General features: G+C 46.7%; 2 protein-coding genes across 5 annotated transcripts in view; one reads left to right on the top strand and one right to left on the bottom strand.

Annotated features, from left to right (window-relative positions):
* The window catches only part of POLM (DNA polymerase mu), a 269,353-nt gene extending 248,427 nt beyond the window's left edge, over window positions 1–20,926 (bottom strand). For 2 of the 4 annotated variants that reach the window (XM_069214374.1, XM_069214384.1), the window contains exon 1: window positions 20,854–20,902. The gene's annotated coding sequence lies outside the window, so the exon portion shown is untranslated. Of the gene's footprint in view, window positions 1–20,853 lie in introns of all 4 variants that reach the window. The other 2 variants (XM_069214376.1, XM_069214379.1) reach the window with 2 other exon arrangements.
* A 66-nt stretch (window positions 20,927–20,992) lies between these two features.
* Window positions 20,993–27,907, top strand: part of LOC138266046 (N-acetylglucosamine-6-sulfatase-like) — a 100,977-nt gene continuing 94,062 nt past the window's right edge. Inside the window, exon 1 of the mRNA XM_069214373.1 lies at window positions 20,993–21,247. Within this exon, the coding sequence (XP_069070474.1) occupies window positions 21,125–21,247 (123 nt within the window). The 5' untranslated portion in view covers window positions 20,993–21,124. The remainder of the gene's footprint in view (window positions 21,248–27,907) is intronic.

Raw genomic sequence — 27,907 nt, 5'->3', positions numbered from 1 at the left:
AGAACTGGAGAGTTGTAGGCTTAGTGCTGTTGATGTATTGTTTAATTTTCTGTATTTTTAAGCAGAAGAGTCTGATAGTGGGTAATAATTGCTAGTGAAGTGTAGGATTGTTAGATCTGGGAGAAGGATGACACAGTGCAAGATTGTCTTGAATAGTGTTAATCTTCTGTTAGATGCTTCATTCATTGTACTTTTTGGTAGTAATGAGCTACTGTTGACTTGATGAATTGTCCTGCGATAAGCGATTTGAGGGTATCTGTGATCTTCTTTTCCTCACTTTCCTACTCTGTTTGCATTTTATGTGCTCATTATCTGTAACGCCTTTGGAGCACCAGGGTGCAATTAGTTTGGACTAACAGTTTTATGTTTTCAGTATGGCATATGTGTTCCTGTGGTGTTGCAGGAATGTTCGAAGTTGTTCAGAAGGGAACTGTAATCAGATATTGATGGTGGCAACAGGGTAAGAGGAAAATTTGTTTAGTGTGTTCTTGATAGAAAAGTCCTTGAGGAAGGCTTCCTGTTGTTTTGTGACCTAGTGAATTGTTTGAGCATGACACACTGTTGATGGGAACAGCAAGATAAGTCAGTCAGGTTGGGGATAAGGATGGTCAGGAGAGTAGACTAGGTCGAAGATGTGGCCTATTTGTTTTTAATTTTTTTATCAACGTTTTATTGGAATCAAAACAAAGGGGACGATCATAACAAGGGATGATACAGCTTCCAACATATATGAATGGTACACAGAAATCTGTTATTGAATTCATAGTGGCACTAGGTAATAAACATAAGCTCAGCATTTCTAATACAGGCATCCATCATATGGCAGCAATGTTACCTATTAACGCAACAGGGAAGCTAAGGATTATTAACAGGTATGCAAGGTCACCTCATTTCCAGTTCGGTCACCTCATTATCTTGCTGGGTTTGTAGTGTGAGGTAGTTACAGGGGGGACTCCAGATGTCTCGTTGTGGGATTTAACTGGCATAAGTGACCAGTACTCTTCTAGCCTCTCCTGACAGTATGTCATGTCTCTCAGCAGTTGCTCTCATTGGAAGCAGTGTGTCTCCACAGAGCATCTTGACCAGGAGTAACATCATAGCAGTGTGTTTGTGGGAGCTAACTGCAATATCTTTAACATAGCCCAATAGGCAATCAGCGGTGTACTAGGAATAGTAAGTACAGCAAGTCACCTCATCTATGCAATCAGATACTTTGACCCAGAAATTTACCACGAGGCTAAGGTCTTGCTGGCTCAATCACCTTCGCCGCAGTGTCTAGCAGTGGACTTCCTGTGTAGAAACCGGGTTTCCCTATCAGCAGCTACCTCATATTCCGAGAGCATCTCACGGGGCTTTGCCAAGTATGTTGCATCTCCTTGGTCAATATATCTAAGAACTAGCTCCTGGGCATCATGCTCCACTGTAGCTAAATGTGTGCACAGGTAGGTCCCTCTGAGCCACAGATGTGGCCTTTAGAGTAGATTGGTTTGTTGACATGTACACATTGACCATTTAAATGAGGTTCTGGAAAATATTCCTAGTTTTCTTTGTGGCTCAGCAGCCAGGGAGGTTGAAATAAGTTTTTTTAAAATTTCAATATCCTGCAGAGGTGCAAGGAAAGTGACTATGTTGCCAAGAACAGGAAGTGGTATCACAGAAGGTCCATGGACTCAAGTGTTGTTTTTTTGATCTAGATGTTCATTTATTTTCTTGAACTCAATTGTGATTCAATTTTTCTGGCAAAATTACTTTTGGTTACAGCACACTTGTGGGAGGTAAGCTAGACACAGACCTGATTATGAATGCTCAAATTAATTCTGTGGTCAGCTCTTACTTTTTCCCGCCCCAGATTCTAAAGAAAATCTGTTAACCTTCTTGCATACAATTGCAATCCGTAATGATTTAGTTCCTCCAAGAATCAACCTGTGCAATGCAATATATTAAGGTCTAAAAGGCCAAGCACTACCCAGACTGCAGCTTGTAAAGTATGTGGTTGCCAAACTACTTTGACTTCTTTACACTAGCTGCCAGTGTCAGAGCCTTTCAAGTTTAAAGCACTTTTCCTTGTACGTGAGGAAACTTGTGGACCATTTTTCTACCACTCTCTTCCAACTTTCACTGGTTTATTATCAACAATGCAACCCGTAGATCGTCACAATACAACTACACTCTTCTTTAAATCCCAGTATATATGCAGATGCATATGGCGGAATAACTTTTTATGTTACTGCTATTTCTTTATAGAACACAATACACCTAGCATTACTTAAGGAGAAAACCCATATTAGATTGAAGCCCTACAATCCTGGCAATACACTTAATATATAGATAATGTTTTTTGGTTGTCTGTGGATCTTTTTTTTACTTCATAGCACCTTGATGCCTCTGGGCGAGTTGGTGTTATCTACAAATGCAATAAATAAATAGAATGCATTCCCAGATAGGCTCATGGTGAGTCTTACCCATGTCTTCATGTGTGCAGTCTGAACACTGTATATTGTATTCTGTGGGAAGGATGTCTGTGATGTATGAGCATATGGCAGTGAGCCATGACTCTGTGATGAAATATTGCAAGTTTTTTGTATGTGATGAGGTCTGCAATGTCTGAAGAGTACAACATTGCAGAGCATTTCTGAATGTGAATGGGTTGAAGGGTGTGTCTTATTTATGGTTGAGTTGTGGTTAGCTGGATGTGGATGAGGTTATATATGTGTGTTCTTGGGCATGGTGCAAATATTTATGCTGTCTGGTTGTCAGTGTGGTGGCGGGCAATGCACAGTATGGGAACAGACACATGTCATTTGTTGCCTGGCGTCTGCTTGTTGCTGTCCCTGGGGCAAGAGTACTGGCATTAGACCTTTCCAAGCCCCAAAAGGTGATGCCTTTATCTGACTTTTTCTGTGCACGCTGGGTGGCGGGACATTCTGAGGGTTAGGCAGATAAAGATTGACAGGTCCGATTGCCATGAATGACAGTGAGGCCTTCTTGTGTGCTCTTTGGCAGAATAGCCGGGTGCATTGGGAGTGTTGTCTTTTCAAGGCCCTTTATCAGCTTGAAGAGCAAAGGAGGGCTCTTATTGGTAGACTATATGCACGTGCAGGCTCATCAGCAGGGCACTGAGTGCAACAACATTTGGGCTTTATTTACCTATCACAGCTATTAGGCTGCATTCACCTACTGTGGGTGTGTATTAACTGACAACAAACGTACATTGAGGTTAGTTCTAAGAATAAAAAGTCTTGAAAATTGGGCGAATATTGTCATTATCTCAACCCTGATGCCACAAACACATGCTTATTTTTGTTACAATTCCACTGTTTGCATTGGTTCCGGTGGAGACCGTAACTGGCCTATTTGAAGACTTTTAATCATCTGATAGAACCATACAGTTCCTCTTTAATGCCATGACTTAAGAATTATATTTGAGTGATAATACTGATGCTTAAAATGTAATCTGTAAAATTAGTCTAATTCAGGTGTCTCCAATGAGTAGCTTAGTAACTATTCTAAGCTCATAAGCACCATGCGCGTAGCTCTCGGAGGTAAAGCAAAACCCAGTAACCGATTCAGAAAATATGAGCTTATTAAAGAAGGGAGCACTCACTGCTAATCTTCAGACCTTTAGAATGGCAGCCAGCCAAATCATTGGTGGGATCTCTTGATAATATTCAAACACATACTGTGTCAACCTATGGAGTGTGCCACGTGATCATATGTCTCTACTCTCAATCGAGCAAAATCACTAAGAGATTGGCCATGCTCTATCAGTCAGTCTGTCTGTACACAGTGGGAAAAGAAAAGAGTACCAGCAGTAGCTAGAGCATTATCCACTATGGACTCAATGAAGTGTGGTTCTGCAGAAGCCAGGGTGACAATACGTGAGTTGGACACAAGATCACTGTACCTGAGGAAAGCACTGTCTTTGTCCAGAGTTGGGACAATTAGAGTCTCAAGTCCACATATGGGTGTATGTGTTTGCACACGTGTGGATATTTATGTGTTCTGCTATTATAAACAGTACCAGCCCATAGGAGCTATCCCTGGTGCTAAGCGCCACCAAAAGTATATGCTGCCTTCACATAATATGGGATTCATTTCAGGCACAATTGTATCCGTTCACCGGATAATATTGGTAATGGCATATTAATGGTCGTCCTTGATATATTTAGGGCATTCTTTGTCTAGTTGTGGTATTTTGACCACCATCAATGACATATTAAGAACATGACAATCCTAATTTCAGCCATTTCTAAATTAATGGTGGCCACCCCTTGTATATTAATGGTCATGACTGACACATTGTGTGCATTCTGGACATTATGTTGACCAATTGTGGCACAGTGGTGACCATAGTATAATACTGGGCAATACAGGCATACTACAGGTATTCATTGTGTTATGCAGCAACCATGTCTATGATTGTAATTAATGCTTGGACATTTGAGACAGAATCTGTCCATGTGAGGAACTTGTACATGTGAGTACTTGATGAAAATGGCAAGCTAATCTTTGGGGACTGAGTACTTCCTAAATATGAAAACTGATATTCCAAAAGAAAAAAATATATATTTTCTTCACAAAGGGTTTTTCATCTGGAAAATTGGGTTTACCAAAAATAGAAAGTGGTAGTGGATAGAAACGTGTGTATTTTCAGAAACTCGTTGTCTGATGGTGACAAAAGGGTGCATTTCCAAAACACTTTTAAAGCTGTTGGCTATTTGAAATACTTGGTTGGTCACTAGTGTGATGTTAGCAGATGTGGTCACTATTTTACAGTGATAAACTTTGCCATTAGCCAGTGGAATTTTCTTGGGCAGAAGTATGTCTTACTATATAAAAGGTTGGAGACCCATGATCTAACTCATCTGCTGTCTGAATCTATAAGGTATCTGCACTGCTTCAGATTTGTGTATTTTTTATTTTCTACCCTGACCCTTCCAAGGATATTCTGAGTCATAACATATAGTTAAGAATCTACTTCAAAGGGACGGGATGGAAACATTAAAAGAAACGTGCAGTGTAGAAATGTAGGTAGACGTATATGTAAATGATGGACCATATGAAACTGAATTTCTGATCTGCCTGTACTACTTATGGCTTTTTAAACAATTTTTGGGGGTTGGGGTGGAATATTGCGCTTAAAACTGTAACATTTGGATACACTTCTCAAAATGATCTTGGGGTGAGTGAACCTGCAGCACAGCTGTGGATAGTTAGGCTTGCTACTCACACTATAAACGTACTTCAGCATTTAGTAAGTGCCCCTTCAAAGCCTTCTTCTTAGACAATATATTTGAAAATTATGATGTAAAATGTAGTTTCTGATCCATGGTTGTGAAATGCTGATCACCCTTTTATTGCAGAAAGTCAGGATTGCTTGCTTTAATTGTTGACTTTGTGGAAGGCATTCCATCACATCACGTTCAAAGATCTGCAGCTGCCACTAGTGACATGTGATGTCGCCAGACAAGTAACACCATGTGTAAAGTCATGAACAGTACATTGTGTGTGAGTTACACTCATCACAAATTACCTGTTTAATTAATTTACAGTTTTAGATCATAACCTTAATGTCCCACCAACTGAAGGTTTCAAGATCAGTTTTACCTACTGATATGATTAAAGAAATGGTTTTGTTATGATCTTTTAGCCCCATCTTTAGAGTATCCACTAAGCATGTATGACGCTTTGGCTATAACTGTCAGGCTTTGTGTGCTCCACCACACCCTGTGCATGCAGAGCCTACTGCACCTAGGCTTTGGCCTTTCCCACTGAACATTTGGGAATGAGTGTGACCTTCAGGCATGCCCTACACACAGTTCCGTTAATTTCCATCCCCATCTGGGTACTGAAGGTGGATTTTAGCTCTAAGACTTTCTGTGGTTCTGATTCTGTTTACAATCAGAAACTTTTATATGTGTAAAGGGATTTGCGATCAAAATATGAGGGAAGACGATAATAATCACAAATACGGGTGTTTATGTGTGTAATGTGGTTCATAAAGCATTTTCAAGTAGACCTGATCGTAACTTTCAAAGAATTGTGAAGTGCGTACCTCGATTTGTGATGTTCATGGGCAGTTTCCCCATGATTATCATCCTCGAGGACATGCAAACCCGCACATCTGTGGGGTGTTCTGGAGACCCCTGCCTGCTCTCGTACCTCCACATGTCCTCAGGATTTGTTTTTGAAGCCCTGGTTTCCAGAATGGTTCATACACACTAATGTTTGGCAACAGATACGTGTGGGATATAAAAAGTAGATTAATTTAATTCTCCTATTGTTCCCATTGAAGCAGAAGTTGTTTTAGGTAGGAGAAAGCTTAAACTTTTTCTTTTTAGTTAAAAAAATTAAAAAGAATCCTCCGTCTAAGTCTGAACATGATGGTTTGCAAACTCTTGGCACCAATAGTGGCTGTCACAAACCAGGCTGATAGTAAAAACTGTGTTTTGAGCCAATGTGATTTGTTTTAGGTTAACATATTAGCTAAGACTCCCCCTGCCCTCATGTGCTTAGTCTGTTTTATGCTTGTGGAACTCTGCGCTTAAACCATCATAATTTTTTTTTTAAGTAGCCAGGACAAATGTGGGTCCTTTTTTCCCCACATCTTGGAACTTCTAACTGTTCCCATGGTCTGTGCATTCACTTTGGGGGAACTGATAATATAGATAATGGATGAAGGGGGGAAAAGTGCTGCGCAAGAATGTGTGTATTTGGGTTTCTAAAAATGCCATTAAGGGGGCGTGTCCAACATCGCGCTTGTGTACACGCGTTCTGCAGGAGATCCGCCGACCGTGCATTAGACGGGGCAGAAGCGGCATGCTGTGAGCCCCCAAAACAGCGGCCTGCCGGGTGGCGCACACCCAGTGCTTAATTTGTGCTTGTTGTTTCCGGTGCAGAGCACCAGCACTTAATTCTGAGGGCCGGCGCTTATTCTTCTGTCTCAAACATTTACTGCGAGCAAAAGACACGTGGGAAAGACGGAGGAAGAGAAAAACGAAAAAGCGTCAGACAGGAGAAAAGCAGGAAGTTGACAGAGTGGGCTGTAGGGGTAGGGAGTGGCTTAAATGGATGGAAGAGGCCCAAAGTGGCTTCAGGATTACGCTGCCTCAGTATTATGTGCTCGCACTTTTAATTGCATCAGCCGCGTGTTTAAGAGGAGAGCTTTGAGCACCGGCACCTTTTTATTTACAAATTAAGCACTGCGCACACCGTGATCAACAGAGTCCTGGTGCCGTTACGCGAGTGCTGATGCTCTCTGCTAAGGGCTGAAGATGAGCTGTGAAGAACGCCGGCAGCGGCTCCAACATGGAGGCCGCAGTAGCTGCTCGACTCCTGTGATGGCCTAGAGCCAAAGGCGAGGAGGGAGAGTGCAACGCGCGTCAGTATTCAGTAACTGACAGCCCACATGGCACTTGGTTCATGATGGTGACACCTTGGGAGCCTGCTCGGCGGTGCACTCTCTATTAACAGCGCAGAACCCTCAGGTGCTGGGCCCGACCTGAGAGACCATGTAAAATGGATAACTCCTGCACTTGTCTCACTCCAGTCTTTTACCCTGCCCCATTATTGCCCCTCCGCCTGCGGCGTGCGAAACAAAAACAAAAACACTCTGCGACACTTATCTGTGGATGTAACTTGGCCGCTTTTATTGACAGGAACAGTTGTGTGATTGCTCCTATGACTTTTATATCAGTTGGTATGGCAGGCATTAATTTCACTGCAAATTCACTCATGATTCAAAATACTGTAAATACAATAATACCATCTGCTTTGGTGATGACATAATTCAAGCAAAACACTTAAAAATGTATTCAACATTAGAAATACAGAAATAGCAGTGACAGATCGGCCTTTGAGTCCTGGCCTCTGTTTGTCATGTCTATTTGACCCATTAATGTCTTTGGGCAATCCCACATTTCGTTTTTGGAGGGGGCTCAGTCCATAGTGTTCGTTTTACCACATTTTTCCAAAGGGGGTAGCCTCAAATTTTTTGTATTAGGCCCAACTCGCTACCTGGCGTGTACCTGTGCCCTGCCGTCCGTCCTGGCGGGTCTGGGCTGCGAGTGCCGTGTTCCGCTTACTCCCGTTAGCTGGCCACCATTCACCCTGCCGTAAGGCATCCCCAGGTGTGTGGCCTTTCCATTTGCACACCGCCTTACTAGGTGTGTTTACCGTCCATTTTGGTAAAACCTTCTTTAAATTCTGCTTGCCCCTTTCTGTCTGACATCGCGACTAGATGCTTTGTTGTTGGGGTGGGAGGGTGATTTCTTTGCTCCTTGGTGTGCGCCGTTCAGGGGTCATCTGTGTGGCCCACCTGACGACGAAGCGCTCCTTAAATGTCCCCCCACAACCCTCACCTGAATCAACCTCAGTTCCTCATTGGGGGGTTCGAATCATTCAGGGCCCCCTCATTGGCCTTCAAGTCCGTTCTTCACGCCTTCCTCCCCTTTGTTGCTTGCAACGGGGGGAGGGAGGGGGCGACATGGGGGGGCCCGCCATGACCAAACAGGCACAAATTGCCGAAGAAACCGGTTTGACCGGTCCCTTCTGGGTCCAAGGGGCCGTTATGGCACCGGCCCATTATGCCCCCTTTGGGGGCGGCCTTTGCTCGAAAGCAAAGGCCCAAGGAAGAGCAGCACCGGGTGCTGGAGGTGTGGATCAGTAGTGGTGCGAGAGTTAACAACGATGCACCCCGAGGGGGGTCTTAGAAGTGACTGCCAGCAATACGCAAAGCAGTGCATCAGTCCCTCCGGGGGCTGTAGATCCCGACTCCCATATCAGCTGCCAAAGGGTATTATGCAGCTGCCTTCAGGTACTGGCTTACAATGCTCATTTGAGGTATGGCCCATTCCCCTTTAAAATACTTTGTCAATTCAGCATCAGTGATTGGGGTCTCGGGGTTGCTCCACTCGCCCACTACAAGGCACCTGTAGTGGCTACACCCAAGAGGATCTTCTGCACACGGGCCTTTGAATAGAAGGAAGACCTGTGAAATATACTGTCACATTGCTTTTGGAGACCTTGGGACACTGCAAATATATTGGAGAGCTGGGCTTTGCTGCGGAAGAAAGAGGCACCGGGAGTAGCTGTGCATGTGCAACATAGTTCACTGGAGACTCCAGTTGTTGACAGGGGCCTCTTGCTTCCCGAGCCTCAGTGGGATGCTTTCTGACCTTGTTTCCAAGTGCAGGACCCGCCTTGATATTAGGAACTTGGACTAAAGGCCACCTAGCACAGCCTCGCCACACTACTAGGCAATTAGAAGTGTCTTACGACTCGACCACTAGTATAGGAAGGTCACCACTACACCAGCCAACTAGCCCTGATTCTCGTGCTAATGGTGCTGCGCCATTTGCCCCAGTAAGATTCCTGGTGCGGCCTCAGCTCTGCTGAGTGCACAAGAGCGGCCCTGGCAATTGCTAAGAGACACGTCAACCTGGCCCTGCAATGACTTTTTTTGTTGCTATGCCTTCCAACCACAGTGGCAAGAAAGAACAACCCTTAAAGACATGTTCACTAAACCCCATGCAAAGAAACCTGATCACAGCGGGGACTCCGCACCAACGGCACTCCCACTCACCTTGCCTCCCTGCACCGGGTCACAAGAAGATGATGCTCCAGTTACTCAGTCGTTCCTTGAAAATCTGTTTGGTGCTTTAAGGGAAGACCTAGCTACTCTCAAGCGAGATGTTGGGCTAGGTGTTAAAGACCTGACAAAACACTTCAGTGAATTGGGTCAGAGAGTTAATGCCCTGGAACAGACTGGAGACACCAGCAAAGAGGAATTGCAAAACCACAGACGGGAACTGCTATCACTAAGGGACAAAAATGCAGAGCTCCTCTATCAACTGGAAGACTTAGAAAACAGATCATGCTGACTCTAGGAAACTTGAGGATTATGTCAGCTGCCTGTTTCGACATGTAGTGTCTGACCTCGCAGAGAATAAAGTTGTCCTTGCCCGCACGCACAGAGTATGCTGCAGGACATACTCACCTGTCTCCATTCATATTGCCAAAAGGAAGCTATCATGGTGATTATGCGTGACAGGAATACCATTGACTTTGAGGGTGCTAGGATTTGGCTGTACCAAAACCTCTCGCCTACTAAGCTGCAATGCAGCAGAATGCTTCATCCCATCACAGAGTTTCTCAGGGGACATGGAAAAAATGGGGACATCCGTTCAGACTGACTTTTGTCTGGAACAACGAAACCCAGAGTGTCCGCACCCTGGAACAGGACCGTTTGTTGCTGGAGCTGGATAAACTCCAGGAGGAGGAGGAGAGATCCCCTTCACCACTGAGATCACCAGCAAAGCAACCGGGAGGGCCTCGGCATTCTCTCGTCCAGCCAAGCAACATGTAAACAAGCCCTCAGACATAGAAAGTCATAAGCTGCTCTCCGTGTCAATTGCAGCAACAGGACAATGCATCAGAACCTGAGACGACTAACGCATAACTGGATTTCAGCCTTTCAGCACCTATGGGGGCCCCACAGCTTTTTCCGTCATGACTCCCAACTGGCACTAATTGGTGGCACACTGCTGCTTCGCCCCCTTCGAAAGAAAGATTGTTTGACATCGGCAGAGCTCCCTGTCTCCTGCCATACCAATGGATGAAGCCGATACCTGTTGGAGACACAAACCCTTAGTTAATTGCCTGTTATGTCCTCAAGAGGGGACCTACCAGGTTCTCTTATTATATGTTCTTTTCTCTCCCTCCTTGCTCGACAGCCTTCACCTTGAAATGTAAGCACCATACACTTCTTTTCCTGCAATCCTGCAGCGGGTTCCCTGACATCAAATTCCTTGTCATGTATAGTCTAACACCACCTTTGGTAAGACCCCATGGTTAAGTTCTTAAGCTTTATTGCCCGGGGTCTCAACGCCCTGATAAAGTGGATACCGCTTCTCACCCTCCTCAAAGAATCTACCTGCAACATCTGTCTCATTCAAGAAACTCACCTCCTCCATACTGATTGGAAACACCTGTGGTCTTGCTGGTTTGACCGTCAGTCCTTTTCCACTGGGCCTGGGAAGGGGGGGGGGGGTATTGGCCATCTTACTAGCCGCACACTTCGAGGGAAAGTGCTACAATTACAAGCAGAGCTACCTGGAAGGCTACTATCTCTGTGTTTAGAAGTGAAGGGCTATACTTTCATGATCGCCACTGCATATGCCCATAATGACCATGAGTAGGTGTTCCTTAAGGACGCAGGCGGGCTGGTGGTGGCCACTACAGAAAGGGACATTCTTCTGGGGGGTGATTTTAACTCATTTATTGATGGTTCACTGGATAGCTCAGCACATATGGTGGGGCAGGTGGGAGCCCTTTCTTCACAGCCGGACATGGGATGACAGATGTGTGGAAACAGTGCAATCCGCTGACGAAGGCCTATACATTATTTTCTGCTGCACACTAGACGTATGCACAATTGGACCTTTTCTTGACCTCCCTGCACTTCACCACAGCCACGACAGTGGTAGACATTGGGGCAGCGGCCCTTTCAGATCATTCACCTATAGCTATTACACTATAGCTCCCCAACATAGCACCCCACCAACACACCTGACGCTTAAACCACAAGCTTCTTTCTTACCATGCTAATATCTCAGAGATAACCAATGCCATCCGAGTCTACAGGATATTAACAACAAACTCGAAACAGCTATCGTCTTACTGTGTGACACACTGAAGGCAGTCATTTGAGGCCAACTCATTGCTATCGTGACTCAACTTAATAGGGAATGGTGGGATAAGTGCGCTCAGTTGAAAGGGATATAATGGACTTGGAGGAAGCCCAAGTGCGCATGGGCTTCCTTAAAATACAGCGCCAACAGATGACAGCGTGCAACCAACTTAAGGCCCTGTATATGGATAGACCGGAATACACACTCCTGCGCACAAAGCAGAAATATTATGCAGGAGGCAACAAGGCAGGCCATTTACTAGCACAGCGGCTTCATGTTCAAACTATACAGCAAAGAATTCCTGTAATAGAAGGATCTCAGGGCACTCGAGTCAATTGCACAGAAGTTTGGACACTTCTACTCCACCTTATATTCAGCAGAGGCACTCGATACGAGAGCAGCTGAAGATTACTTATCCCAGGCACCTGTTACCCAACTGCCCCAATGCAAGTCTTCCAAATTGGATAAGGATATACAACCGGCTGAGGTACTCACAGCCATACAATGCCTGCTGTGGGGCAATGTACCCAGACAGGATGGGTTCACGTTAGAATTATATAAAACGTTTGCAGCCATACTTTCCCCCCTCCTGGCCCATCTTTACAGCTCCTTTAGCGACACAAGTGCCCTTACAGACCCTATGAAGCTGTGCACCATAACCATCCTCCCTCAGCTTGGCAAAGTCCCAATGTACTATGGGGGTCATTCTGACCCTGGCGGTAATTACCGCCATGGCGGAGGTCGGCGGTAGCACCGCCAACAGGCTGGCGGTGCACCGCTGGGCATTCTGACCGCGGCGCTTCAGCCGCGGCCAGAAACGGAAAGTCGGCGGTGTACCGCCGACTTCCCGCTGCCCTTGAGAATCCTCCATGGCGGCGGAGCGCGCTCCGCCGCCATGGGGATTCTGACACCCCCTACCGCCATCCTGTTCCTGGCGGGTCTCCCGCCAGGAACAGTATGACGGTAGGGGGTGCCGCGGGGCCCCTGGGGGCCCCTGCAGTGCCCATGCCAATGGCATGGGCACTGCAGGGCCCCCCGTAAGAGGGCCCCACGAAGAATTTCAGTGTGTGCTTTGCAGACACTGAAATTTGCGACGGGTGCAACTGCACCCGTCGCACCTTCCCACTCCGCCGGCTCCATTCTGAGCCGGCGTCCTCGTGGGAAGGGTGTTTCCCGCTGGGCTGGCGGGCGGACTTTCGGCGGTCGCCCGCCAGCCCAGTGGGAAAGCCAGAATGACCGCGGCGGTCTTTTGACCGTGGAGCGGTCTTTCGGCGGGAACCGCTTGGCGGGCGGCGACTGCCGTCCGCCGCGATCAGAATCACCCCCTATGTGTCATATCAACCCATATCACTACTAAATGTATACACTAAAATCTTCACTAGCATACTAGAGTTTCCCCTGGCTCCCCGCATGCACTGCCTTATTGATCTCAACCATTCCGAGGGATTGCAGCGACAACACCAAACGCCTCTGCTGTCTCCTAGACAAAGCACAATGTGCATGTTTGCCCACACTGCTCTTGTCTGTCAATGCTGAGACGGCCTTCAACCGAGTTCACTAGCCATACCTACATTTAGTTCTAGCCACATTTGGGCTGGGGACACCATTTAGATGCTGGATTTGGGTGTTGAAGGAAGCAGGCCTAGTGTGTGGAAGACACCTATGGTGTTACACCTTATACTGGATCCAGGCAACCATGATTAGATAGTCTTACAGTGTCTAGACAGCCAGGGCTCTCTAGTGTAGCTGTGGTGAGCAGCCAAGACTTATTTAGAAGTCATGTGAAGCACTTGCAATACCACAGTAGTTACAAAGTAACTTATCACACATGAAAGGAACTACACAGTGTTGCAAAAATAAAGGTACTTTATTATAGGAACACCAAACTAGACTACCATTGCTATACCTCCCTCTAGAGGTATGAACATACAAAATACTATACATTGGTAAGTACTTAAGAAAAACATAAATAAGCAAAGGCCCTATAGGGGGGCAAACCATATACTAAAAAATGGAACACGAAAGGGTGTTCCCCTACCAGAGTATATTAAGTAGTTAGACAATGGCTGGAGAAGAGTGGAACCCCAAAAGGTAAGTACCTAGACGATCCCCAGCGCCGGTTGCAGAGAGGTAAGTTGCCCAGTCTTCCCTTAGGCTAACATGGGGACGTCGTGGTTGGAGAAATGCAGAAACAGGACCAGGCCAGTGAAACCGAAGGGCGGATTCCGGGTGAGGAGGACCAGAGTCCAGTCCACATAGGAGTTTCCAGGTGGGGCAGGTGCCAAACCCCACCCTTCTGTAGCTGAAGATTCGGGTCAACGGTGATGGATTAAGTCCAGCTGTGGGTTCCAGGGACTGCAGAGGAGTGCCTGAAGTCACCTACGAGCTGTCTCTTGAAGGTCGCCGGATTGCGGACGGGTCATTGGTCAGGAGGATCACCAACAAGCACAGGCAAATGTAGAAGGAGTGGGAGCTTTTGCAGAGCTTTGGAGGACCAGCAAGATCCTGGGGACTCGACCCTTGGAAGGGGAGTCCGGGCTGTCCCTCAGGATGCAGGAAAGCCAGATGAAGCAGTCAGAGTCCCCACAAACAATCCACTTGTGGCAGTGACAAGGGCTCACTGTCTCCCACGTTGGACAGAAGGCAGGGAGGACCCAGGGGGTCTCTCAGAACCACCACCTGTGTTGGAGAATCTTCACAGATCTGACAGACAGAAGATCCCACAAGTCGGACATCGTTGCCTTAAGTGCCTGAGGATACAGGGGAGTGACTCCTTCACCAAAAGGGAGATTCCTTCTTGCTTCTTGGTGCAGTTGAAGTCTTGACAACCTCAGAGGATGCATAGCCTTGGAGTTTTTAAAGAATGCTGACAGGAGCCATAGAAACAATGTTGCAAGGAGAAGTCTTCTCAGGCGTAGCAGTCTTGTCTGGTTCCTGTGTAGCCCAGCAGTTGTTCCAGCGGCCAGGAGCAGATGTCTTTGCAGAGAGTTCCTGGCGGAGTCTTGCATGACGAATCTGGGGATCCACCCACAAGGAAGTCCCTAAATAGCCCACAAAGGGTGTTTGGTCACTCTCTGGGGTGACCACCTAGCAGGAGGAGTCACTAATGTCAGCTACCTGGCCTTCCCAATCAGATGCTCCCAGAGGCCTCTGCACATCTTGGTTCCAAGATGGCAGAACCAAGTGGCCACCTGGAGGAGCTATGGACTCCACCGTAGGGGTGGAGATGGACAGGGGAGTTGTCACTCTCCTTTCCTTTGTGTGTTTCATGCCAAAGCGGGGACCAGTGGCCCCTGGACTGACTGGTGCAAACCGGATTGTGCAAGGAGGGCACCAAATGTGCCCTTCAAAGCAGTCCGGTGGCGCTGGGAGGCTACCCCTTCTCAGCCCAGTTACACCTATTTCCATAGGAGAGGAGGTTACACCCCTCTCTTACAGTAAATCATTTGTTCTGCTGTTCCCCACTCAAGCCGGTCCAGCAGCAGGAGGGCATAATCATGTCTTGGGGTCTGCAGCAGTGTGGGCTGCCCACAGACCCTGTAAGACTGGTAGGAGAAGAACTGGGGGCTCCTCTAGGGAACCCCTAGGGTGCATGGAATCATGCCACCAATACTGGAATCAGTATTGGGGTATGAGTCCAACATGTTTGATACCAAACATGCCCAGGTTTGGAGTTACCATTATGTAGCTGGACCACAGATAGTATCCAATGGCCAGTATATAACTAAAATGGCTTCCCCGCAATTAAGAAGTCCAGGGAATTGGAGCTGGAGTTTGTAGGGGCAACTCTGCTCATGCAGGGATGCCCACACACACAGGGACCTGCACCCTGCCCTTTGGGCTGAAAGGGCCTACCATAGGGGTGACTTGCGGTGACATGGTTTAGTGACCAGCAGTGAAAGGGTGTATGCACCATTTCACACAGGCTGCAAATGGCAGGTTGCAAACACAGTTTGCATGGGCTCCACTGAGTGGCATAATCGCATAATACATGCTGAAGCCCATGGCAGACCCATGGTGTTCCAATGCCCAGGGTCCCTAAGTACCATCTACCAGGGACTTACAGGTTACGCCAGTATGCCAATTGTGGGGTGTATGAAATACAAAACAACTAAATTTAGAGGAGAGAGCACAATCATTGGGGTCCTGATTAGTAGGATCCCAGTGAAAATAGTCTAAGCACACTGGCATCAATCAAAAAGTGGGGGTAACCTTGCCAGAGAGAGGGGACTTTCCTACATGTGTAACTATGCAAACCCTCAGGTGAAGGTCAGGGTTAATGGTCTGATGTGCCACTCTTTTGGGATAGCTAGGGGTCTCAGCAGAGATGCCCACTGTACCCACTTTTATTTGCTCTATATTTGGAGCCATATGTTGAACAAGTGCCGCAGCCTCCTCATATAATGGCTGCACCAATGGGGGGAAGGGATCACAAGTTGGCTTGGATGCCGATGACATAATGATCAGGGTGACAAAACCATTTGCCTCCTTACTGCCTCTCATGAGTGAGATGGAAGAATTTTGGTGAATATCTGGTTTCAAAATCAGTTTTCAGAAAACACAGGCCCTCAATCTAACAATTCTCAAAATGGATCAGGTCACACTAGAGCATCTTTTCCACTTTAAATGGACCAAATGGGGAGTTGGGTACTTGGGATTTCAAATCTGTTTCACACCAGGGTGCACCACTCATGAAAACTACGCTACGCTTATCTCTGATACTAGATCTGAATTGTCCTCCTGGAAGAAATACACCCTGTCATGGCTAGGGCGCTTAGCTGCTGGTAAGATGACTTTACTTCCCAGGGTCCTATACATAATATACATAATTCAGACACTTTCCTTACAACCACCCATACACATACTAGACAAACCACAACGTCTAATAGATTACTTCATCTGGGCAGGGAAAAAGGCCCGAATGGCAAATAAACAGGCCTACATACATCAAGCAGAGGGCAGCTTGGGTGTACTCATCTGGTGAGATATTATCAGGCGGTTCAGCTTTGATACCTGGTGTAATGGGCTAGAACAAGTAATTAGAAGCACTGGTGCTTCATAGATTAGGCTGTCTCTGGGGTACACATATGAAAGATCCTATGGCTCCCTAAACTACATTACCCACTGGGGGTGTATGAATCTCCAGTTACACAGGCGACAGTGGGTGTGTGGAAGAGAGTACAGGAACAACAACAGCTCTCTTCCCATATTTCCCCCTGACCCACCTTATAGGTAACCCATGATTTCTCTCCAGCATCCCAGGGGTCCGCATTTCTGTGCTGACAGGAGGCCGGGTGTAAGAGGATGGGAGACCTTTTTGACCTAGAAGGGACCAGGGACGTCACTCAACTCCAGGCTGCTTATGGCCTTCCATCCTCTGCATACTGGCAATACCTCGCCATTCACCATTGGGTCATACAACCCCATGTCCACCCTCATGCCACCCAGCCCTTTACACCGTTTGAAAAATGGATCTTCACATGTCAGTCCGATAAATGTATTTTGTCGGACATTTACACCTTCCTTCTTACATCTGTCAACCCCACCAAAACACCAGCACAGCAGAGATGAGAACAGGAATGCGGACGCAAATTCACCTCCAAGGAACGACATGACATTATGCATAGAGCACGTGCCTCAGCCTGTAGCACAAGGGGCAAAGAAATGTTACTTAAAATAGCACACTATTGGTATTACATGCCTGCTAGGGTGGCCAAGTGCAGACCGGGTGGGGATTATACTTGCTAAAGGCAATACGGCCAAACTGGTACCTTGATGCATTTACTCTGGCACTGTCCCAAAATACAAAGCTTTGGACTGATGACTTGGCAGACACTGATGAGATCCATAACACTAAACTACCTAGATTCCCTAGTTACATTCTACTAAGTCTTTCAAACGCACTGACCTACTTCCTGAGATATGCACGAAGGTGGGTTATTACTCTAACTTGGGGCGCAGCCAAACAGGTCCTGCTACCCAATTGGGGGCACTGATGCCATTCCAGCTCCTCAAATTATGTGAACTGCTGGGAATGGAGTAACTTACAGCAATAGCCAATCATACATTGCTGTGCTTTGACAAAATGTGGGGTCCTTCTATAAAGTTCTTATCTTGTGATTTCAAGGAATTGACCTGCCCCATTTACCTTTGCATACTCCGGCTCATGCAAACTACTCCTCCCTAAACTTGATGTGCCAAAGGGCCTCCTTTGTTATTCTTCTTCTGTGTGCATCTTAGGTGCCTTAATGTGTCATCTTTAAGCTTGGGAAGCATCTATTCCCCTCCTTCTGACTGTCCTCTACCCCTTGCCTCCCAACCCACTGACTTACTTTGCCCTGTGTTGTTCTTAACTAATTGTTCCCCATCGGACAGTGGATGGCGGTAGGATATTGTTGTATTGCACTTTGGTTAAAATCAATAAAACAGAACTAAACCTACAAATGGCACTAACAAAGGATTTCCTGTACTAATATCCCACTTTTCCCAGATTTTATGAACAAGTTGAATTGTAAAAAAAAATGTTTTTAAACAGTATTTGCATTTTTCTAAGTAGCAGTCCATAATTCAATTGTTGTGATTACAATCTTCTTGCTGTTTGTAATGCAAAAAAATGTGAAACCCCTGGGTGAACCTGGAAAGCTACACATATCTGAAAAGTAGACAAAAGGCTTAATTCAGCAAGTGGTCATTTGTGTAGATCTCTCATTGTTTTCAAAAAGCTACTAAAAGGATCAAAAATATTATGAAAAATTAGATACAATGAAATCGATGAAGGTTTCAACTGCAATTTTTTTTCCTGATGGCTGATATACAAAAGTAATATACAGTTTAGTCTCAAAGACCCCTCTAGTTGCAGGGATATGTAGTGTTTGTTGTGATTCCCAGACCCAACAAATGAGCTGCTGCATATAATGATTTTTCGTTGAGTGCCGACCATGCAGCAATTCATATGCGAAAGTATTTTTGAAATATGCAAAAGATATTGACTGAATTAATGGTAGTTATTTGTAGAACTGTGAGATTGAGGATACCCATATAATCGTGATTCAGAGGAGATTTTGCAAAATGTGTTCATTCTTGCACACTGGCTTATATTTGGAGGCTATAAATGGAAAAAAGTCCAATTAATAATATCAGATATTCTACTATTCTGTTCCTGCACTTCTCCAGATGAAAACGGTACCCACTTGGTGGCTGGGTCAATCGACTGGGAGAGAAAAGGACCTAAATTGCAACATGCAGGCATCAAATTATTTTGTTAAAAAATGACCCATTATTGCATTGTGAGTAGATGCAGAATGTAGGCCTGGGCACAGCCACAACCCTAGGAAACCTACCAACTTCAGACGTTTCCTAGGGTAGTCCATGGTGATGTGAATGGCGTGGATCCCACTATGTTCTCCTAGGCCCAGAAAACATTTGGTGAAATCATACATTTTCCTCACAGTGCTGTGAGGGAAAGTTCCAAAAGATGAGGTCATCCACAAAATTCCTGACATCCAGCACTCCCACACATCTAATAAAAACAATACTCCACTTGTGTGGCTAGGCCTAGCACCCGTTACAGAAAATGTCTTAAAACGCAATGCGAAGTCATAAAATTTCTGTCATGGAAAAAGACCCGTTTTGGTGATGTGATGGCTGTGAAATTTGGACCGGACTCAGCCACCACCCATGGAAATCTAACAAACCCAGACAATTATGAAAACTAGACGCCAAGAGTGAGTGTGGATGATGTGACTTAAGTGCATTCTAATACCTTTTCTTACCCAGAATACACTGCAAACCTCATACATAGGCAAAAAGCATGCATTTGAGAAGAAAAGTTCCAGAAGAATCAGGGGTCTAAACAATTACTACTACCAGCGTTTTCAAACTTCTCCCGTTAAAACAGTACTTTACCTGTGTAGATGGGCCTAACACCTACAACATGAAAAACCCCAAAACATAACGTGGTGACATGACATTTATAACGTTAAAAAATGATGTGGATTAGCAATATGAATAGCTGTGAAATTTTGGGCCCAGACCTAACTGCTACCCAAGGAAATCTACCAAAAACCAGACATTGCTGAAAACAAGACACCCTGGAAAGTTCAGGGTGGTGTGACTTGTGCGGATCCCACTACCTTGTATTACCCACAATCAGCCCTACCAAGTGACATGCTTCACGGGTTAGACTAACACAAAAAAGTTAATCAATCTCACATTGGAACTTTTTCCCACACAAATTAAAAGAGCTTCTCTGAGCTCAGCAGAGTTTTTTTTGAAGCAAACTATTTTAAAAGTTGGCAGATCGCTGAGAAAGTCTCGACCAATGAGTTTTTTTGCTGCTATCAATGTCTGCAGCCTGGCCAGAAGATATGGGAGAATAAAAGGGTTAAAGTTGTCATGGTTAAACCTTGTGACAGTGTGAGATGGTTGGCGGTTCCTGCTTTCTGCAAATACAGGTGATTTTAAATATAATTACAAACTGTCCCCAGCGAACAGCACTGCCTCAATACAATTAAATCTGAAAAAAGTAGATAGCGCTTACTTCTAGAGCTTCACGTTGCACCAGAGACACTTTCTGATATTTATCTTACCACAGAGATGTTCCTGCTTGATTGTGATTGCAATTAAGTTTCACTAGCAGTGTCACACATACGGTATGGAACGTCACACACAAACAAGCCTAAACCATGGTAATGTCACGCACAAGCAATCTGAAAATCTGGCAGCCGTCCACAATTCCAGAAACCTCGAACGTTGTCTAAAAACGTGTTTTCCTCATAAATCTGTCTGTAAGAGACGATCTGACAACTACAAGGATCCACACAATTCCTACTCTCCTCTTGATAGAAAAAGGTACCTTACTTATGGAAAATCATTTCTTGCTCCCCCCCCCCCACACACACACATTTCCCCCTCAAAAAAAAAGTGCAGCAATTCACACCACTAACCAATCTGCCCGAAAAGTTAATTAATTGAATCCTAGCGAAATATGTCTTTGCTACGTTTTCTGCAGATTCGTCAGTTTTCACCAACATTACTAGCCAAGTATCAAAAAAACTTTTTATGTATGAGGTAGACCGTTGTACTCCTATGTTCAGTCGAAATCTCAGCCTCTGTCACCTAGAATTAAACATATGAGGCACTTGTTTTCAGCTGGTAGACCTACCTCTGTTGTGCTCGTGTGCCTCCAGCCACCAACCGCCCCCACCCCACCCTCCCCGGCCTGGCTCAGAGCAGTCAGGTGGAGGCGGCCGCTTCGTCATGGTGTCATATGACTTACAGTCAAACAAGTTGCAAAATGTGAAGTTTTCTCACTTCCTGATTCCAGAGGTGCACTTAACGCAGAAGGAGCTACGCAGCCGACGCATGGAGCTGCGCGCACGGGGGCACTGACAGACCCTCGTGGAGCGTGAGTGACCTCTTGCTTTCAGGGCACGATGAGGGGGCGCCTGCTCCTGGCTCTGTTCACAACATGCCACCTCACCTGGGCAGCGCAGGCTACCCCCAAAAACATCGTGCTAATCCTGACCGACGACCAGGACACGGAGCTGGGTGGCATGGTGAGTAAGTGATTCTTCGTACCCGGCAGTCCCTCGATTTATTCAGCATCGTGGGAGGGGGTTCATGAAGTGTTGTATACTTTATAATGCAGCAATATAGATTAACTGAGCTCAGCCTGTAAATGTATAGCGTTAAGCCGAGAAACTAACTGCGCGCAATGAATCGATGATCTTGTTTTTTGCAAAGCCACATATGGAATGGACAGTTAACTCGGCGTAAGCGTTGCATGCCTCCGCTGCATGGTGTCCTCCTCGTCATTCACGCTGAGCACTAATTACAAACTGAGTAACTGTGGCCTTTTTACTTTCAGAAGTTTAATCCCCCGATTAAGCATGCATTCTTATCTATAGTTTGAAATAACCATATTTAGCAAACGCCTTGGTAATATAATGCCTTATAACTACCCCGAAGAATTGTTCATGAATTGCATAACAACTAGTGAACCAGCACCCTAACAACTGTGGCATCCATGTCAAAATCCCAAATGGTGAAAGGCATACCACATAACTCCAAATAAATGTCATTTTTAACCTCCATGTTTAAGGAATTTTGCAGTAAATTTTCACAAAGTACATTTTGCAAAAAGCACAGCTCCATAAAAAAGCATAACAGTTTATAACATTTATGCTTGATTTAGAGTTTGGCAGATGCAATACAGTCTTGACGTCATTTCTTAACATTAAAAGGAACCACTAATAGGGAGGTTCCTTTCAGTGTTCTAAAAGTTTGGTGGTCGACCGCTGCCGTTTGCCAACCTTTATACTCTGTTCGGCCATCACAGGAAGTATTCTCTCTCCATTGTCAGAGTGCTTGAGGTCCGCCTATCTCTACATGAGGGTGGGAAGCCGAGGATTTGGCGGGCAGGGTACTCCTTTGCATTTGCAGCAGAGTAACAAGTCTACCAAACTCTAAATCATGCCCTAAATCACTAATGTAGAGAGCCACTCGGGCTGTACTATACTTTGTTGCCCTGCGAGGGCGGGCGTTAGCCCAAGTTAATAAATAAAGTTGGGGGCTGCTGACCCGGCAGTTCCTGTGTATCATACATGGTACTCGAGTCAGTCTGTTGTGCGTGCGAGAGGTTTCAGGGCCACCTTACATTGGCGACGAGGCCGGGACCGGAGAGTGCTGAAAGCAGTCAGGGAGCGCTTCAACTGTGCTTCCCCACCGCTGGCGCTACCGACTACCTGCCACCCCAGAAGTGCGTGCGCTGTGCAGCCGCCAATGCAATAAGCCGACGGCTGCAGGGGCTCACCGGCGTCTCTCCGTGCCGCTCCTGAAAAACCGCACTCGCTAAGTCGGGCGAGGCGCATATTCAGAAGGGTTCCGGTCGAGTGCAGGAGGCCGCGATCGGAAGGCTGCACGTGACACGGCTGTTTAAACACAAGCCGGTCAGCCGCTAGGACCCAAGAAGGCATCTAGCACGGGGCCTGCACAACAAACCCCGCGGAGCGAACTGCAGGACCAGGAGCACGTGGTGCACACCAAGTAAGAAGGAAAAATGAATATATAAATAAAACCCCACACAAGCTGAAGCCATTACACGTCGACTACTCTGGCTGTGCTGTGCAGAAAAAAAAGTGGAAAAAAAGACAAAGAGAGAAAGGCTTGACCCTGCCTTTGTCAAGGTAGGTACAAAAGAAAACAAGAATAAGAGTCTTGCAGAAATTGTCAAAATAGACAAAAGAAAATAAGAATGAGAGTGAGAGATAGTATAATACATACTCTTTGGTAAGGGCTTGACCAAGTGATACTGCACCGCAGCAGAGTCGGGAGCAGCAGCCCACGCATACCCCTGCAGGGGCCCACTCGTCAGTGGCCGCACTGCCCCCATTCAGCCAACTAGCAGACCCTGCTATAGCAGCACCACGGTGGCACCTTTGGCTTGGCCGCCTAGAGAACTATTTCTGCGCAACGAGGGAAACAGATGGGGCTGTATGCAGGTCGCTGATGCTGCACATGGGAGGCGACGAACTTCACGAGCTGTTTGACTCACTCCCCAACACAGGTGACGCAGCAGATTTTGATGCTGTGGTGGTGGCACTAAACAAACACTTCGACCCTCAGCTAAATCCGGATATGAACGGTTCAAGTTGCGTCAAGCCCAGCAGACGGAGGTACAGTCAGTAGACATGTTCTACGCCAGACTGAGAAAACTTGCCAGCACGTGCGTAGGCCTCCACCAACACAAAGAAATACGCGCACAAATCATCCAAGGGTACCGGTAAACATGCTTCGGAAATGTATAATGCGGCAGCCTGGCATATCCCTCAACAAAATTTTGATTCTGGCGCGATCCCTTGAACTCTCCGCTGTCCACACAGATGCCATGGCCATAAAAGAGGAGCAGGTAGACGCTGTCAACACCCGCCAAAACCCTGGGCGGCAGCCAAGCGCTTCCAAACAAGGAGATGGGATATGCGGCAGCTGTGGCTACGAACACAAGTCACTGGGCGGATGCCCTGCGAGAGGCAAAGTCTGCAACAAATGTGGAAAAGGGAACCATTTCACCAAAATGTGCCAGATGGGAAGAGGAAGACAAAGAGAGTGCAAAGGGTAGGTGGTCACGGTAAAGAACATAGAAAAAGAGGACTGTACACCCTGAAGGCAAGTGGACACAAAAATGACAACATACGACGAGGACGATGAAGAGGACATTTTTGTTATATCCTTCACAGGATGGAGACAACACAAGCGGCGACCACCAATCCATGAGCACAGTCATGATAAACAACACCCCTGCCACCGTACTCATTGACACAGGCGCTTTGGTCAATGTGATGGACAACACACTGTACCAACAACTATCTCCCAAACCACATCTTTCGCCCAGTAACACAAAAATCTACACATATGGTGGGCGTGATCCTCTTCCGCTGCAGGGCACTATAGAAGTGTCAGTTACCAATGAAGAACACACCACCAAAGCCAAATTCTATGTTGTCAAGGGAGACCGTGGCTCTCTGCTAGGGTGCCACACTGCAGAAGACCTTGAGCTTGTTTTTTTTGCCCGTCAGGTGCACGAGTCGCACACGGAGTCCCTCCTCAGCGAGTTCCCACAGCAGTTCACAGGATTGGGGAAGCTCAAAGACAAACAAGTCAAACTACATATTGACCCGGGCGTGACACCAGTGGCGCTGCAACACCGGAGAGTGCCTTTACATCTGAGCTCAGCAGTCAAGAAAGAACTACAGATGCTGGAAAGCCAAGGGGTGATTGAAAAAGTTGACGGACCCACCCCTTGGTCTCACCAATGGTGATCGCACCCAAGCCAAAACAACCTGGGGCCATCGGCCTCTGTGTGGACATGTGTTTACCCAATCGGGCAAATAAGAGAGAGCGGCATATTACTCCCACAATGGACGATATAATTGCGGACCTGAATGGAGCCCAAAGGTTTTCAAAGTTAGACTTATATTCTGGCTATCATCAGCTGGAGTTGGACCCGGATAGTAGGGATATCACCACATTCTATACCCACGTGGGGTTAAGACACTTCCGACGGCTGAGATTTGGGGTGTCGTCAGCGGCAGAAGTATTCCAAAACGCCATCAGGGAAACGCTTTCAGGTCTGGCAGGTGTTATTAACTTGAGCAAGGATATCCTGATCTTCTCCGAGACTCGGGAAGGACATCATCACCGTCTGAGGGCCACACTGCAGAGACTCTCTGATGCGGACCTCACTCTTCACAGGAGAAAATGTGCATTGTATCAGACCTTGATTGACTTCTTCGGGTACATCTTTTCGAGGGACGGGTTGAAAGTAGACCCGAGGAAGGTAGAAGCCATTCGACAGGCACTGACTCCTTGAAGTGCGACGGAAGTTAGGAATTTCTTGGGAATGGCAGCATACTGCAGCTGGTTTATTCCCCAACTAGCCACAATGGCGGAACCACTTTGATCGCTCACGAAAATAAATTGCAAGTGGGAATGGAGCCCTGAAGCAGACAAAGCTTTCCAGGATGTAAAAGGGGCGCTGCTAGACAAGGTGACCAAAGGGTATTCCCACCCGAGAAGCAGACGGAAGTGGTGGTAGATGCAAGCCACGTGGGGCTAGGGGCGGTTCTATTGCAGGAGCAGCATCACCAAGAATGGGCCACAGTAGTGTACGCCAGTAGGGCCTTAACGGTGGTAGAGACCCGGCACACTCAGTTAGAGCGAAAGGCGCTGGCGATTCGGTGGGCGTGCAATCACTTCCACCTATAACTCTACGGCCATGAATTTCAAGTTGTAACAGACAACAAGCCTGTGGTATCACTGTTTAGCGGATCCATGTGACTGGCTCCCCTGAGAATTGAAAGGTGGGCTGTCCTGGTACAACCATACCACTTTAAAGTTATCTACTGCCCTGGTGCGAATAATCCAGCAGACATCCTGTCAAGGCATCCCCCGACAACACCGCTGGGCACATCTCAAGACGATGAAGAGGAGAACGTTGAAAGCTTCATCAACATGGTGGTACAGACTGCCTGCCCGGTGGCCCTAACAGTGTTAGAGATAACGGTTGCATCAGAAAAGGATCCTGTCATTAATCGAGTTAAAGACGCTCTGAGACGGAGCCAGTGGAAACACTTCCTAGAGGGGGTGAAGACCTATGATCCTGAAGAAAGGGCAGCCATGCAAGGCATGTGGAAAGTGAAAGAGGAGTTGCCAGTCGGGTGCAACGGTCTTCTTCTGAGAGGACAAAAAATAGTGATTCCACGCAGCCTGTGGGACCGGGTGGTGGAGTTAGCCCATCAGGGCCAACAAGGAGCAGCCAAGACAAAGGCGCGCCTCCGAGCTAAAGTGTGGTTTCCAGATAAGGACTCGATGGTAGACATCCTCATAGGAAACTGCCACTCCTGCATAATCACCTCCATTGAACAGCCCACTAACCCAGTAGTCATCGAACCTCCCAGCCGAAAGCTGTGGTCGAAATTAAGGATGGATTTTGGAAGTTTCCCAGACGGGAGGCTAACAGCAGTTTTGATTGACTCATACACATTGGCAATGTAGAAAGATTCATGCAGACCCTTAACCGAGCATTGAGAGTAGGGGTAGAAAGAGGCGAAGATGTGGAAAGAGGCATGCAACAGTTCTTGAGAGCATATCAACAAGTGCCTTTCAGCACCACTGGGTGTGCCCCAGCTGCTCTGATATTCAAGGTGGCTCCGCATGACTGTATCCCGGCTGGCTCTCAGTGGGGGAACCCCTGACATAGGACGTGGAAGCTACACACCAATGCTGGACGCGGAACAATGACAAGGCAACTGCCAATAGGAGAACACAACATCTGGATCTTCAGGTAGGTGACCAGGTGGTTGTAAGAAACCAACGTCCTGGAGGAAAGTTTCTTCCCCTGTTCGAACCCGAGGTGTGGAGGGTTGTGAGAATCCGAGGGTCCATGGTGACAGCCTGCCGCGGAGAAAGGCAGGTGACAAGAAACATATTGCAGTTCAAACGAGCGGGTGTGTCTAGTGAGGCCGGAGATGAAGAAGGAGAAGAAGAGAATGCTGTTGGAGGAGAGGAGTGTGAGACGGAGGAGAGACTGGATAGTCAAGAGGCGTCACGTCCTGCATCCGCGCGACAAGCAGATGAAGTCAGCAATGTGGTGTCGCGTGGTCAGAGTGAGAAGTATCACCTCAGGCCCAACCCTGCCCCCAGCCAGAGACTCAGAGTCTTTGCCTGCTAAAAGAGACTAGTAGATGAGCAGACTGGGGATAACCAGAGAATGATCTGGAAATACCCTGACATGATGGTCTGATGACTAGGAGTGCTCGTCTGTTAAATTGATTTTCTTTAGTTGTCCTTTTTCCAGCTCCCGTGTTCTCTTTCTCTTTTCTTTCTCTTTTCTTTCTCTTTTCTTTCTCTCTCTCTCTCTCTCTCTCTCTCTCTCTCTCTCTCTCTCTCTCTCTCTCTCTCTCTCTCTCTCTCTCTCTCTCTCTCTCTCTCTCTCTCTCTCTCTCTCTCATCTCTCTCTCATCTCTCTCTCATCTCTCTCTCATCTCTCTCTCTCTCTCATCTCTGCTCCCCTTTGGTTTGTGGCTACCTTTTTTCCTTTAGTTGTTTTAATTAAAGCCCTGGAGAGATGTAGAGAGCCACTCGGGCTCTACTATACTTTGTTGCACCGCGAGGGCGGGCGTTAGCCAAAGTTAATAAATAAAGTTGGAGGATGCTGACCCGGCAGTTCCTGTGCGGCATACATGGTAGTCGAGTCAGTCTGTTGTGTGTGCGAGGGGTTTCAGGGCCACCTTACAACTAACACAGGACTCTCACAGAGTATCAGGAGTAGTAAGCGCTGTATAAACGCATATACCACCTCATACAATTCCATGTAATCCAAATATTGTCTTACCTTGGCTCCGGGCAGGTACCTGTAAGCAGTGCTTGAAATGGAAAAATAAAATTGGAGGTATTCTGTTAAAGAATACCTGCTTGCTTCTGAGAAGTGCCGGTACTCTCCAATTAAAAGTATTATGTTTTTCTTGAGAAGTGAAGGTACTCTTCCTCCCCAAATAAAAAAAGTGCTGGTACTTTGTACCGGACAGTACCGGCCTAGTTAAAGCACTGCCTGTAAGGGTTCACTACTACTCAATGTTTTATTTGAGCAGGTGGGGCCCATTATCACTCATATTTGGGGACCAGCACATATTTGTCCTCATCAGACTTTCACCCAGGAC

This window comes from Pleurodeles waltl, chromosome 11 (assembly GCF_031143425.1).
Source record: "Pleurodeles waltl isolate 20211129_DDA chromosome 11, aPleWal1.hap1.20221129, whole genome shotgun sequence".
In the NCBI taxonomy this organism is placed as follows: domain Eukaryota; kingdom Metazoa; phylum Chordata; class Amphibia; order Caudata; family Salamandridae; genus Pleurodeles; species Pleurodeles waltl.
The sequence above is the reverse complement of the archived record's forward strand: the minus strand, read 5'-3'. Positions and strand labels throughout refer to the sequence as shown.